Raw genomic sequence first — 15,227 nt, forward strand, 5'->3', positions numbered from 1 at the left:
CAGCGGGAAAATTTTTGGAATTTACACACAGTAGTATCTTACAGATGCAGGAGGAGGCTGTGTAGGACCAGTTGGGTTCAAATGTGCAGACATCCCTTTCTTTTAAGTTTAGGGAAAATTTGGTGAAAATTGTAGCCAAGCCGATATCGTCATGTGCTTTGGTACTGATGGTATGGCAATAAAGATCGTGGTGCGCATTCACAAGACAATTTTTACTAACTCTGTGCACAAGCAGCAGGTTCCTGTCAACCACCTACTGCTTGTTTTATCAATTATTTTTCTATTGGGTTAGATTTTTTTCACTTTCATCAATGACACCACATGATCAAAGAGAAAGCATGTTCTCCCTGTCAGGGAGCACTTCTCTCCCCCTCTCCTCTCCCTCCTTTGCCGCGCTCTGTCTCCTTGGCTGGCCCAGTATTAGCTGAGGGATTGTGTGCAGATGTGCTTGGAGAGAGGCCAGCCCCTCTGCCCTGGGAGAACATGTGGTCTGGGAGTGTTTACGCTGGCACTCTTTCAAGCTGTCTCCCACACAGCACGCTGGCGTCTGTCTCTTTTTTCGATGACAGTGCTCAACCCTCCTCTCAGCAAGGGGGCATTCTCAGGTTGAGGTGACACCAGCAATTATGCAGGTGTTGACAAACAATAGAGACATCAGTTAAAGAAAAATGTCAAACAAATGGCTTGCCTCAGAAGACTACATTTTCCAGTGGACTTGCAAAGGAGAAATATTGAAATGCATTGTCTGATAGTTTACAAAAAACCGCCATAGCATTTTCACCGGCTTGGATTGAAAAGTGTATAAATTAAACTGAGATCCAGTCATGTTTTGCAGAATGTCAACATACTTCACATTCTCTCCCGTGATTCAGACTCTGGGTAAACATCTGTGAGCTGAAACCCCCTGAAAGGAATGCTCCTCCTTAAATTTGGAGGCAGCAAAAATTACTGTCTTTGTGTGGCGTGAAATACACACCTGTTGTTTTTATTACCCATGAAAATAAATACTGATGGGAAAAGGACATTGCATAATATCATACACCAGCATAAAGAATAAAAGGTTAGCAGCTGACTGTGGCAGGAGCAAAGATAATCTTGCAAACTTTATTTCTATCAGACATTTCTGACAGAATTATACATTGCTTTAAACTGCTGGATACCTTTTTTTATAATATAAAAAGATGACTAGGTCTGAATTCCTCCCTGTAATGTGGGTATTCAGTGCCCCCTGCAGGTGAAAGAAGTTTATCAAAATGTTCAATAATTATTTTTCAACTTTAAATTCCATCTGACAAACCCTACATCTGTTAAGATTTCATAAGGCATCTTTACATTGGTGTAGGGGCAGTTTGTTCCCGTTAACATCATATTAAATATTGCATTTTTTTCTTAAATGCTGTATAACGATTCCTTATAGGTGATTTATTCCCATACTCAAAATAAAGAATAGAATCTCTTTAGGGCTACAGCTATACACTGAGCAGCTATAAAATGAACAACCACCTGCCCGATAATGAGCAGACACAGAACTTTTGAGCATATTCTGGTGTGTGTGGTACAGGGATATTTTTGTGAATTGAACTTGCTTCCCATAGATGCCATCACATCCCATCAGATTAGTTTCTGGTTGGATGGCCGGGAGGCCAATCCAGACTCTTTGTCACTTCCGAAGCAGCTTTTGCAAGTGGACCTACAGTTGTCCTTATATCCATCAGTGAGTTAGGATGAGATGCAAGGGCCTTAAAAAGATAACTAAAATGTTTCAGATCAGTTCCCAGTCATAGGGTAATCATCATATATCTGTGCACATGTATGTTGTTTATAGAATTGTTCTAGATGATTTGTTAGCAAAACAGCAGTATTTAGTTTATATGCATCAAGACTCTGTTTTGTAGTTTTAAAGAAACACTGGATGGTGTTTGAATATCCTTGCTAAAAGACAAATCACAGAAAAGAACAACTGCACCGATCACAAGGTCTAAATGCCCTGGTTCGAGCAGTTTGCACTGTCGTCCACGTTTAACCAAAATCATGTAGCAAGATCCATCTGAAAACAGCCAGTCTATTTTTCCTGCACCACCAGGGGGCCTGCTGGGGTGCAGAATGCAAAGGTTGTGTCACATCTACTTGTGCCACTCATTGCTTCTTGCGTTTCTACTTTCACCTGCCAACCAAATGCAAATCTAAGAATTGCATAGTTTCATACCAATAACAATACACCATGATCTTTACAGAAAATAAAGAATTTCATAAAAAAATATTTCTACCATGCCAAAGTTGAAAATAACTTTAAAAGTATGAATAGCATTTGAAAATAATATATTATGTGTTAAAAAAAAAGTCATTATCATTAGATGCAATCTTGTAGCGAGAAAAAAAGACTGGACTCTGTAGAAAACTGGAGCCAACATGGCTTCTCTAAGAGAGCCAGTTGCGGCTCCCCTCTCTATTCCACCTCCACGATTTAGGAAAAAGCCCATGGAAAGGGAGAAAAGGAGGTGTTTTCGGGCATGCGCAGACAGGGATTGTTGTTTAGTAATGCCCTTTTTTGAGGAGTTGAGCGTGACGTCACGGGCTCGTTCACCGTGCTGGGGCTTGAGAGGCTGACCATCCACTCATGCAGCCACAGGCGCAGGGAGATACTGGCGGTCCAACGGAAGAAACGCGTCGTGCCTTTTAATTTCTTCTTTTAATTTGGCACGGAAAGAAGTGAACGGAGGCGGCGGCTGCAGCGCTTCTATTGTCCAACTGAACGGTTCCGGTGGCATGGTGTGGTGAAATAAAGAGCCCGACGAGCACAGAGATAGAGGGTACACTGTGCATCATGTTTGGATGCCGATAATCAATTCGAAATATACATGACTGTGCTGCTGCATTGCCTGTATCCTCGTTGGGCTGTAGCAGGTCTCCTTTTTTATTATTATTTTGATTGCAGAAGCACGTCTGAAGCGGTCACCGTGCGGGACTCAGGGTGCAGCTGAACGGACAATCGTACCCCGGACCACTGAGAGGGTTCGAATGAGGTGGCTGATTGGGCTGCTTTGGTTTTAGAAAGCCAGCCAACTTTTTTATCTATTCATTTTTAACAGCAGTGCCATCGGGCATTGCTCAGGAGATGGCGATGAGATTGTTCTACTTGGGATTTATACTCTGCTTGGAGATCCTTTCTCCTAATGATGCAATAACCACGGGTAAGAAGCCTGTTGTGTTGTCCTGTATTGTGATATTCTAGAGAGCATGGGCACTTTTCCTTACAAAGCATCTGTTCACGGGCCTATGGTTACAAGAGTTGGAGCCAACATCGAACATTTACTGCCTTTATGATAACACAACAGACTCCTCAGATGGAGAGACCGAAAGCCTTTTGTCAGAGAAAGTATGGTGCACATAGGGACTGTCTTGATTTGTTTTGGCCTAAAATCTGTCTACGTTTGTAGCTGCTTCTGTCTGAGCAGACAGAAAGGGCCTCCCTGAAAGGACAACAGACAGTGAGGTTATTCACTGCTGGAATATTCAGCAGGTAGGGAGGTATCGCAGTACTTGCCTGAACGACAGAATTACTGATGCGAAGTACGTGTTTCCCTTCCATTTACCATAGAGGAAAAAAAAGTCTTATGTATTTTCTGTGTGGCTGCAGCTGATAGCAAACATCCAACCCCACCTGCTGCGTTTCTGCCCACAGAAATCGGAACGCCACGCTCCACTCCCCAATCCCAAACAGCTCAGATCGGTTTTTGTTTGTTTTCAGCTACTTGACGCATATGAAAACAACAGTTTTCTGGTTGCTCTTAGTGGCGCGACTTGTCCCGACGTGTAGAGTTAGTGGGTACCCGGGAATTACACTTTATTAGTGACAGGCAGGTAATGTCTGAGAGTGAAATGAATAGTCGTGCATTTATCCTCTTAGGTCTTGGAAGCTCCTTAATACTCCTGAATCCCAGATGGTAATTATGAGGTATCAAATGCACCACTGCTCTTGTGACAATGCATTGCAGACCTGTTGAGCTAACAGTTTTTTTTTTTTTAAAGTACCATGAGACGATTTGCACCTTTTCTACAGATATACAATATTCAGTATTTAATGTTGCTTACATAAACGCTAAGGAGTTATGAGGTCCTGCTGATGTCCAGTGGCCATCATGACCTGGCTGAATCCTGTTTGGATAAATATTTGTAATGTTTTTTGTGCCAAAGACTGAGGCAGCAATTAATTTAGTCTCTGAGGCCTGCCACTACTTATCACGCCTTTACAAAAGCTTAGAGGCCTGCTCTGTTTTAGAAGACCTTGCATAAGTTTTGGGTGTTGACAGAGAAAGCTATAGATGAGGTTACATGAGTTTTCAAGCTCCTCCCTCCTCCATCAGTATGTAACATCTGGACACAGGGAGACCATTAATCCCACTTAGATGTGATTGAAAGGGCAATGGCTGAAGAGCTGAGGGTGACGAAGGGGTGAGGCAAAGAATCAGTCTTCTGAAGTTGACACATAGTTTATACCGCAAGGAGTCGTGGTGAAGGCAACATAGCATATTTGTATAATATTATTAAGAACGGTTGATTTACCAGTCTCCCTTTGGAGTAGTTTGAATCTTGAAGGATAAAAGTTTGTGGATATAATTCGCAAGTTCAACTTTTTACATCTTCTTCTAATTGGTTTATTAAGAAAATTGGAAACAGCTCCTTAATTGCATAAAGGCCTTTGTTATTTATCGGTTTTGGCGCTCTACACTGTTATGACAAGACGTAGTCCAACAAAAACCGGCTGTGATTAATCCATGATCATTGTGGATACTATAACTGCAGTGAATCAAAAAGAAGGACTATATGGCTTTCACCATTTTTAGAAGTTAAAAAACATTCAGATTGCTATTTGTTCCATCTGTTGCCCCAAAACACACCCAGGCTTTGTTCGCAGTTGCATAAAAAAGATGTAAAAGAAGTTAAAAGTTTCCATTTAAAAAGCAGAAATCTCAAACTTGTTTTATTTTGGTTAGTCATCAGAATACTCATTGAAAGCTATTTTGCTATTCATTTCAGAGATAATTGAATGGTGCCTAAACTTTGCAAAACAATCAAAAAAGTTTACTAATTGTGAGGACTTGAAGCTTTTCTTTGTGTCGCTGGATGTTTGCCAGAGAAAATGGCACGTCATTGGGTACTGGACAACAACAGAACGAACCACCCTGTGGTTAACTGAAACATTTCAGCAACAGTACAAGTTTACAGTTATCCTTTTGTTCTCTCTCTCTTTTTTTTTGTCTATCAGTGGTTCCATCTGCTGAAATTCAGCAGATGATTGTGATAACAGTGAAAGCTTCCTTGGAATAACCTGCCAACATGCACTCCATTTTGTGTATTGGTACGCGCCCTCTGCTGATATTGATGTTGAATGGTGTTTGAATGTGGTTGACATCAGGCTCATGCTCTTCACATGTATGTATAAAAATATGAAAACAGTATGGAGAGAGTGCTATACCTTTGAGAAAATTGGGCATAATCAATTTTTTTCCATAGATGCAGAATAGTTGCAGAATTTTAAAAAAAGTATATATATTTGTAAAGTAATTGGGGTCCCTAAATCTGAATTTCCTGATATGAACATTGTGGCTGGAAAAAAAAGTCATGATATTGATCTTATTGCACTATCTGTTGAAAACAATGGGGTTAGCAGTCAGCTTTGAGATGGGGAACTTTTGTAACCATATATGTACAAAATCCTGCCAAAGGAACAAAATCAATATTACCATGTTTTCTTCAACTGAGCAGAAATCATTATCACGTTCATATTATTGACAATAGGTGATGATCAAATTTTTTAAATGTTACCATTATCGTCGGAACCAATATAGCTCAACATTCCTAATCCACAAGGCAACACAATCTGAGAAAATGTAAAAGGAATTTCTCAAATTGTACTGACATTCTGTGGTGATTAAATTGGTTAATATTATACAACTTTGTTGGTAACAAAAAAAAAATGCTAGTTTCAGCCCTAATTTATGAAGATGGCTCCAGCTGGTTGATTTACCAGCTGTTGGTCGAAGATCAATTTCAGCTGTTGTTGAATTACAGTAAATGCAAACTTGTTTCAGAAATTCTGTTTCAAGACTTGGATTATACCCATTTTTGGTTTTGAGACGCATGCGTACCACATTTCAATAAGATAAGATAAACAGTGTACTGTTAAATGTGTAAATTGATGTAAATTATGTCCACGTAGTTACAAAGTCTCAGTCACAACCTTTAAAAGCAGGATAATCCTGTTAGAGAAATGTTTAAATGTGAGTCAGAGACTGCTGCAGATGAATTCCTGAGGCGTCCACTCTGTTTGCCTGACCCATTTAATGGGACCTTTTCCTAAGATCTGTCACTGAAAAAAACATTCAGCATCCTTCACACAAATTCAACAGGTATCACATATTGTATTTTTCTCTTCAGCTTTTCAAGATGGTATTCACCAAGGATGTATTATTGTAACTCTATACACTTCAGGCTGTTGACTGCAAACTTATCGAGTAACACGGATAGTCTCCAAAATGACTTCCTGCCATTCAAAAACCATCTCACAAAGAATATCTGAGGTAAAATATAGCCAGGTGCACATCCTGTTGTTTCTGCGGGACATTTTGTGTGAAGCTTATGCGCAGGTGTTTTACATTTGGGTCCTCTGGACCAAGAGAAAACAGTTGTGAATTCAGGCAGTGGTTTCTTGACTGTAGTGTGAGAATGGATCCAGTTTTTATCCCTTGACTTCCTGCTCTTCTTATTGCATCAACAGTGACTAAAAGCTATGACATGAATGTCTTCACTGCTGTTACCACCATATTGCGGGCTTGAAACAGCGCTTATTTGAAGACTGTGAATAGTAGGGATAATCTGTAATTGATATTTTCTGTTCGCTTCATCACTATTTATGGTGTTTAGAGTTTAAGATCACAAAAAGGAAAGGTTTGCTTTCGCTACCAAAATAGGAAGTGTGGGTTTGTGTAAATTCAGCACTTTTTAACTCTTTTCTTTTTCTACCAGATGATAAATCTGGTCCACTATGCATTTCAACTTTCTGTTCTTGTCAAATCTAAATATGGTGAAGTTATACCTCTGCTGTACATCTGCCACAGCTGTAAAAATACTGCCTTTATGGTGGTGAACTCATCATTTGATGCTTCAGACTGACCTGGCAAAAATCTTAGCTTTTTTTTTTTTTTTTTGGATACTTCTCTGTTCTCTTCTGTGTGTGGAGGTTTGTCGGCTTTACCAGTCCATGCACATGATGTTGGTGGGGTTGCTGGCTTTGTGCCTGACTGAAGAATCAATTGATCTCGGGACCCTTGGCTGCTTTCACACCTGGTCAGAGGAGAGACTGATATATGGAGATATGGTTCAATTTCATGGGCTGCTGCAAATTGTCGGAGCTGTTTACTTTAATCAAAGTCACAGTGCTTGCTCTCATTGGAGAGTAACTGTACATGCAGCAGACTTCTATGGCGCCTGTGCTGAGGCAAAGACGGATTGTTTCATCTTTTGTTGTCAACATTACTGTAAAGACATAATGTTGTCTATGACTTTAACATTAGGCCGAGGTTAAAAGGTGAATTATGTAATTTGTAGGACAGTCATACCCCCCCCATTATTATTACTAGAAGCAGCTGCTCATTAGACATGGTAACTCATCCATGCTGGGATTGCAACATAAGCAGCTTTTTAAGAAGGTCTAAAGAAAATTTTTTTTTTTTTGGGTTCCACCGTCAAGATTTATGATCGCATCTGAACAAAGGCCGTTTGTTATGTAAAGCAGATGTCAACTCATTTGTGTTTTGTTTTAAGTCATTCCTAGCAATAGCAATCATTGGGTCAATAGCGTTCCTCCCTCCTGCCTTCTTTGGAATGATTTTAATGAGGGAGTCATTGCAATCCACTCCAGTTAAATCACAGAAAAAGTCATCCTTCAGCTGCAGTAAATCATATTCTTTAAGAATGAAGTGAATTGGTTTGCCATTCCTACCTTTCCTGGTAGCTTCAGAGGACATTTTTCAGCCAGGATTTGCAAGCATCTGAATTGCAGTGAATGCTTCAGTTTCTGTGGCCCAGCCTTCATTTTGTGGCTCCCATATTCTGTTTTCATAACAGCTGAATCTGGGTTGACGGTTCCTCTGTGGTTCCACAGAGCTGTGCTGTGCAGACTACACAAGAACTCTCCTTTGGTGCACTGTGAACCCATTTACATTTATCTTTATGTCCATCAATCACACTCTGTGTGTCTTTTACTGCATTGCATTTTACTGCTCTGGCCTGTGACATCCTGCAGGGCCTCATCAGGTTACCTCTGAGGTCAAAGCTGTACCCTATTGTTGTGAGATGTCACAAAGGCTAAGCTTTCAGGCATGAGAGTGGGCACTAACTCTAACTCAGTCCTCTGCTGCTTATGCATGTTCAACCTCTTTGAACATGTCATTTAGAACTTGAATAGCCCATGGATATTGCATGCACTCTGAACTGGTTTTAGTGCTTTAGTTCTTGGCTGTGACCTAGCTTGTACTAAGCTAAGAGATTGTTTCCACTGGTTGGGCACTGCACAGTGTGGCGTTCGAAAATGTTGCTTTAGTGGTTTCCAGCAATGGTCATTGAAAGTCTTTGAATTAGAAGTTATTAATCCCATTTTTGGTGTTTCCTACAAATGACGGCATCCCACACTTCTATCCTCTTATGCTTCAGTGTTGTAAATTAGGTTAAGATATATTTCTTTCGAGTAATAACAATGTCTCTCTGTCTTCATTCACATTATTGTGTTCCATATTTTGTTTAAGTATGTTAAATGTCTGGATTCTTCTTTTCAAAACCTACTCAACTAAAACATTTCACTTCAGTGGCCTAGATACACACTATTGTAAGACTGCATTTTTCAACCCTGTACCTCCCTTGAAGACCTTGAGTCCCGCATTGGAGCACCAGGAAGGGTGGAGGTGATGGGTGATGAGAAACAGTCCCATGTCGTAACACTCTCATTGCCCCAAGTCAGACTATGTAGACTCAAAGTCCTTTTTATTTATTCTTTCCAGTAATTTCATGTTCCTTTTTCACTGTTATTTCTCAACAGCATTAAATAGAATCCATGCTCCACTCCTCTGCTTCAAAATTATCCACAAGGGCACTGGGTGGGTTAAATAATTGTCTGTGCTTGGTTTCAGGGGCATGCTTGTGTAACAAAAGTAAATTTCATACATCAAACTCTCCGGTGAACATTACGGTCTGGTGTTCTGTGTCTAAAGATGTTATAATCAGGATGATATGTCTGTGTTACAGCACATGCTGGAGCCAAAAACAATACTTTTAAATCATGAAGTAAGCCCTCTCTCACACTTTGTACATACGTGCCCTGGCAGTCTTTTAGCAAATAGAAACCAGTAACAAGTACTTTTTCCTTGGATTCAAAAGCAAAGCTGTTTGTTTTCTTGAAAGTGTTGCCATTCTTCTGTAACAGATTGTCTTTTTGAAGCAAAGCAACACACATGAAACCAATTAGAAAGTGCTGGAATGTGCAGCACGGATCTGGAGCTGATCTGTGGAGTCGGATGGCCACATTCAGGAAGACAGATCGGGCGGGGGGGGGCAGGGCAGTGTTGCGTCCCAGCTGGTGATGGTGTCTGGAGGCCTCCATCATTTGGCTGCTAAATTGGTGCCACAACACAATTTACTCACCGCCCCATCCTGTTCCATCCCACGGAGTTCCTCTCAACCTTTGAGATTGCTTTTTGGATTACATAAAACCACGACACTGCCTCTTCTCAATGACAGGATGGCTTTTTATCTACTTTATCAGACTCTTGGGAGGGATGTTTCTATAAGACTTAGGCTTTGTGTACATTTATGCATTTGCTCATTCACTTGTGTTTAATGCTTTTTGCTATGTGTAGTGCTTGGAGGAAATTCATTGTGCACTGTTTAGAGAGTGTGTGCTCCATACAGCTGACAGTATGCTGAAAGTCAAACTAAGTCGGACAACTGGAGTCAGGCCATCCACATACCAGGAAGTAACTCAGGGATTTATTGCATTTTTGGTATGACAACTCTGGATTTAAACATTTGTTCAGTAAGTCTTTTAATTACAACATAATGGAGGAGCTTATATGTCACTGTAGCTGTTCTAATGATAATGCTTGCACTTCCTGGTACTCATTTCATGTAAGTTTCATTTCTTGATAACCTCAAGAGAATCCATAAGCCATGTTTTTGCAAAGTAAAATGGCACAGCACATCACCTCATTGTTTTTCTTGGGAAAGAAAGCAGATTTGCAATCTGTTATTTGTAATTTAGGCTGAAACGAAATCCAGACTCAGTTTCACTGGATATGTCCCACGCAAGATAAGAGCTTTAAAAAAAAAACAAAACCCAACTTAAAGTAGTGAAATGCAGATTTTATTTCTATTGAATACATTTTGAAAACATATTCAGATAATTACTTCCTCCCCCCCCCATCTACCAGTAACCTTAATCACTCTTTCAGCATGAAATGCATCATGGGTGCAACAGAGTGTAACTACATCAGTAACAGAGATGTACTTTTTTTGCTTATTTTAAATTTCTCTTTGGGCTGTGAATGTTAGCTTCCTTCAAATAGACGCATTTTATCTCTTATAAGATGCCCTCCATTGTTATCACTATAGTTGCCTTTCTCAGGTTCTTGATTTCTGCATAGAAGACACTAGCAATCTGGGATTACTTATATTTAGTCACAGTAGTGTGATCAAGTTGCCATTCAGCTGTGGCAGGAAATGCTAAAGTTAGAATAACATTATCTTGGGGGAACTCTACTGTGCATATATGAGTTCATGTAAGGAGAATTATATACCTTGTATCAATGGCACCGTTTGATGTCTGTTCACAAAAGTAACTGAATAACTTTGTCATTACCTTTTGTCAGTAAAATGGACTCAAATGTAAGTTCCTAATAGGATTTTGAACCCCCTAAATTTGTCAGCATTTTGGCAGCAGCTGTGGAAAAATGCTGCCTTTGCAAGCTGAATTAACAATTCACATCCTTGTTTGAGATATTTCAAGTGGGCTTTGAAAGAGGACTGCTGAAGGGGAGGGCTGTCAGTCTTTCCCCCCAGTCTCCAACCCTCGCCTCAGCCACAACCTCCAATTAGGCTCAAAGGTTCTCCTCTCTGTGGTCATTTCATGCTGGTGTGTAAAGCAATGATATAATTAGAACCCACAATGTTTTATTTCCAGTTTTATGCCTGCTCATAAGGAACAACTGGTTCAGCCCAGCTGCTTCACTCAGAGACCCAAGAGTCTAAAGGAATGCTTTTACATAGCAAAGGCTTCAACACTCTTAACTCATTTCAGCTCAGGGCCCTGTGTGTTTTTCAGGGAGATTAGATGGCAACATATAAGCAAAGGCAAATCCTGCATATTTACCTCCATGCATTAGGACCTTGGTGAGCTGAAAGGAAAACCAAATTAAAAAGTTGGCATCAGGCCATAGCTAGTCTCTCTGCCATTCTTTTAAAGAGAGTTGGGTGTGTGCATTTTGATTCTGTACAGTTACATGCACAGCTGAGTCGAGCTACCATTAGAGCTCAGGTGGTTCATTTGAGTGGACCACTGTCTTTGTAACAAACCTGCACATGAGCGGAATCAAGTCATTGACTGAATATCCAACACCCCAATGTTGTGGACTCTGAGTAAACGTTCAATACATTCTTCCCTGTCCAACCTTCTTTGTGGGAGATCATCAGATGTGCAAGTATAGCTGAATTCACTGCACTCTAAGCTACTTGGTTTGTTAGATGATATAGTGGTTATATAAATAGGATTTTATCTGAGCAGATCGGCAGTCTGAATTCCTTTAAGTGATGGCGAGTTAGCACGTTGTCTGAAAAGGCTACCTTTAAGCAACAATGTCAGACATGTTTAGCCGTTTGACAAAAGAAACAAAAAAATATACGAGTGAGGGCGCCTTTATCGAGAATGAGGTGTAATGATACTGTCATATGCTTTACTGTCTTTACAAAAAGATGTCAAAGTTGTAACTTTGGAGCCTTTGATTCTAGGTGGGCATATATTCAGGTAGGGTTATGAGACTCCCAACTGCATGACGTTGTGCAAGTCCAGTCTAAGGAAGCTCGATGTCATACGATCTTGGTTAGACTAACATGTTTATATGCATGTTTATAAGTCCCGCTTTTGGCATGCTAACACAATAATTTGTCTTTTTCTAGTGCCATTCAAACATTCTTACCTCTCCCTGTTCATTCCTATACAGCTCTCATGCTTATCGTAAATTTGAAATCACAGCTTTATGACACCTAATATATTCTCTGTGTGAATGTGTTTGAAAGACGAGTTGAAATCTCATTCTCTTGCATCACTTAGTTAGTCCTGTGAACCTGTGAAAAGGTGACAATCTTATTGTTTGACTCCCACACACACTTCACTATCACATGAAGTAAGAACAGGGCCTAACCACTTTAGCTTGACAGCCTAAAGGAATGTGATCGCAATGACACACTAGCTTCATGCTCTCTTGTGATTTCAGTCACATCCCAGCCCTCTTGCGGTGCACCCCTCCACCACCCATCCAAAACACCTCCCTGCCTGCCAAGCACATAGGGAGGGAAGTCATCCAGGGCGAGTGAGGGCTCAGTCCCTGCAGAGAATCACAATGAGACCTTCAGTGCTGTCCTTCCCAGAGCAATTCTGTATACAGTACTGTAACAATTACCTCCAATAGTAGAATGGCTTTTGTGGTCTTTGGTTTTTCATCATTGTGGTCAACATTTTTGACAACAGACTTAAACGAAAGCATTTCCCTTCTAAATATTTTTAGCAATGTATTTTCATTCCTCTGCATTTAGAGAAAAAGAAAATAGAATTTTATCGTTTATGCCATTAAGGATTTAGAAAGTGTACCTTTTTATTTATAGGACAGTGTTTAAACAGTTTGCTCCATTTAGGGTCAGTTAAAAAGAAGGATATAAAAACTATTAAAGGACACTGACTGTGATTCAAACTTTGAAATGTTTTAAAAAATTTAAAGGAAATCTTGCTCTGACCAGTTGTCATTCCAGTGAATTTTTTCAAAATGGAAGAAAAAGGTCTTGTGACAGATTTTTTTAAAAATATTTTTTTAAGTGGGATGATTAGTTTTCCTGCACTGCTGAATAGGGGTGGAGGGAAAAATCTTAGACAGAAACAACCAAGTTAAAACAGAACTATTTCCACTGCTTAATACCACTTTCAGTAGGCCAGAAATCTTATCTTTTGATACAATTGAAGTCAAATACTCTTTCAAGACACAAGATACATAATTGACGTCTTCAACAATCTGTTAAAGCCACAGCATCCTGCTTTTCAGATGTAGGTCATGCTTATATCAATGCTCGCCATGGCTTATTGGCTTCTTTCAGACATATCTTTAACTGATGTAGAGATAAAATGTGCCCACACAGTATTTGCCATTGGCACGGGATTGGACAGTATGTTTAATGATATATGGTGCCATACAGAAGTCCATACAGAGGCTGAGTTTACTCACTACGACATGTAATTTAGGCTTAACAATTCATATTAGCTTAACAGTAAGTCTGTGTGGTTGCATGAGACATATTTGGAATGGAAGAAAATCATCCGAAAATACTGCCCTTCTACATGTTTAAACTTGCTGTGATTATGGCGAGAAACATATCTATCTTTTTACAGCAGAGTTGTTATCCTCCACAAAACATTGTTTTCTCTCACTTGGGTTCACTTATTTCACTTATTTCATCGTTATCTTTGTACATTGTGCTGTATGTTTTGAAAAGGGATGTTGAAGTTGCAGCCCGACGCAAAACGTAGTAACTAATATTTAGTACTGAAAAGCATGTTTAAATTCTGGCTCAAGTTACTTTTTTAGCAAATCTTATACTCCAGAGCCGATGATGCTGGTGAACTCCACAGAGCAGGAAAGTTTGCACAACTCTGTATTTTATTCAGTGATGCAATTGATGCAGTTCTTTTGAAATGCAGGTCAAATTCCAAATTAAGACCATACCCTACAGTCCTTGACTCTGTTAATGTGACTATGGCAGTTCAGACTTATATCAAATTGAAAGTGATAAGTAAATGTTATGTTGTAAAATGTGGTCTGCAAGCTTGTAGTTGCAATTTGTTACTCAGAAAAGCTGAGAAACACTTGCATTGTCAGCCCTCATGAGATTAATAGAAAACAGTTCATGTCTCAGAGGGGAGCATAGGACAGATTCGGTCTGTCCTATGCTCAGTCTGCTGACACACTGATGCCACGCTGTGAGGGTAGAGCTCTGTTTGACCCAGGTTTTTGAAAGTTCAAACATGTTAGCACTGTCGAACATTTGAGGAGTCATGAGCAACACTGTAGTGCTGCTAGCCTGTGGTACACCTCAACAATCTGTGTTGACTTGCTGCCCAGAGCTACCATGCACTGCAGTTTCCTATGGATTAGATGGAGATTGAATGCCCAGTTATGTCTTAGCTTTGAAACATGAAAGAGCCTCTGTGGTGTGAATTGGAAAAACACCTTAAGATTAATGAGAAAAAAAAAATGTTCTTAAAAAGGGGGGAAACAACAAATAAACCATGAAATACAAGGTACCACTGTTGGTTGTAAACCTGTAGAGGATTTTGTTTTTAATTGAATATGCCTGTGAGTCCTTTGAAACAAAACTGTCATTAAACTTACGTTGACCTTCACATGTTGCTTAGCCCTGCTGAGATAAGAAAGCCATGCTGCTTGGAATTTTAGATTTTCTTAGCAGATTCTGCTTTGACACAAAAAAGAATTAAGAACACATATCAGAAAAATCTGTTCACGCAATTAAGAACGTAATTAAGATATACATTCGTTTTTTGTTTTTTTTTCTTGAAGATATGATACTAGCTTCTTATCTGCTTTCTTTTTCAGCTCCCAAACCTAATGGTCCACCCAAGACTTGCAACCCTAAGCAGTTTGTGTGTAAAGACCAGGTGACCTGTATTTCCAAAGGTTGGCGCTGCGATGGGGAGAAGGACTGTCCAGATGGTTCAGACGAATCACCAGATATCTGTAAGTATGCTCACATAATTAACTGCTAAAGCTCTCTAAACAGGCTTGTCTCCTCAGCTTTTATTGTCTTTTCGAGTTGATCGGGGTGATGTGTGTTATTATCACTGTTACTCAGTCAATGATTAACCTTTTCACATAATTGGCATTTTTATTACACGTCGT

The 15,227-nt window shown here is 39.8% G+C and overlaps 1 protein-coding gene across 3 annotated transcripts in view; it reads left to right on the top strand.

Annotated features, from left to right (window-relative positions):
* The first annotated feature begins 2,584 nt into the window (after nt 1-2,584).
* Nucleotides 2,585-15,227, top strand: part of LOC140272432 (low-density lipoprotein receptor-related protein 1-like) — an 81,296-nt gene continuing 68,653 nt past the window's right edge. For 2 of the 3 annotated variants that reach the window (XM_072367880.1, XM_072367882.1), the window contains exons 1-2: nt 2,585-3,191; nt 14,925-15,065. In XM_072367880.1, coding sequence (XP_072223981.1) covers nt 3,116-3,191; nt 14,925-15,065 — 217 coding nt within the window. In that variant the 5' untranslated portion in view covers nt 2,585-3,115. The remainder of the gene's footprint in view (nt 3,192-14,924; nt 15,066-15,227) is intronic. The other variant, XM_072367881.1, reaches the window with a different exon arrangement.

The sequence above is a fragment of the Leuresthes tenuis genome, unplaced genomic scaffold, assembly GCF_036924035.1.
Source record: "Leuresthes tenuis unplaced genomic scaffold, fLeuTen1.0.hap1 SCAF_16, whole genome shotgun sequence".
Lineage (NCBI taxonomy): Eukaryota > Metazoa > Chordata > Actinopteri > Atheriniformes > Atherinopsidae > Leuresthes > Leuresthes tenuis.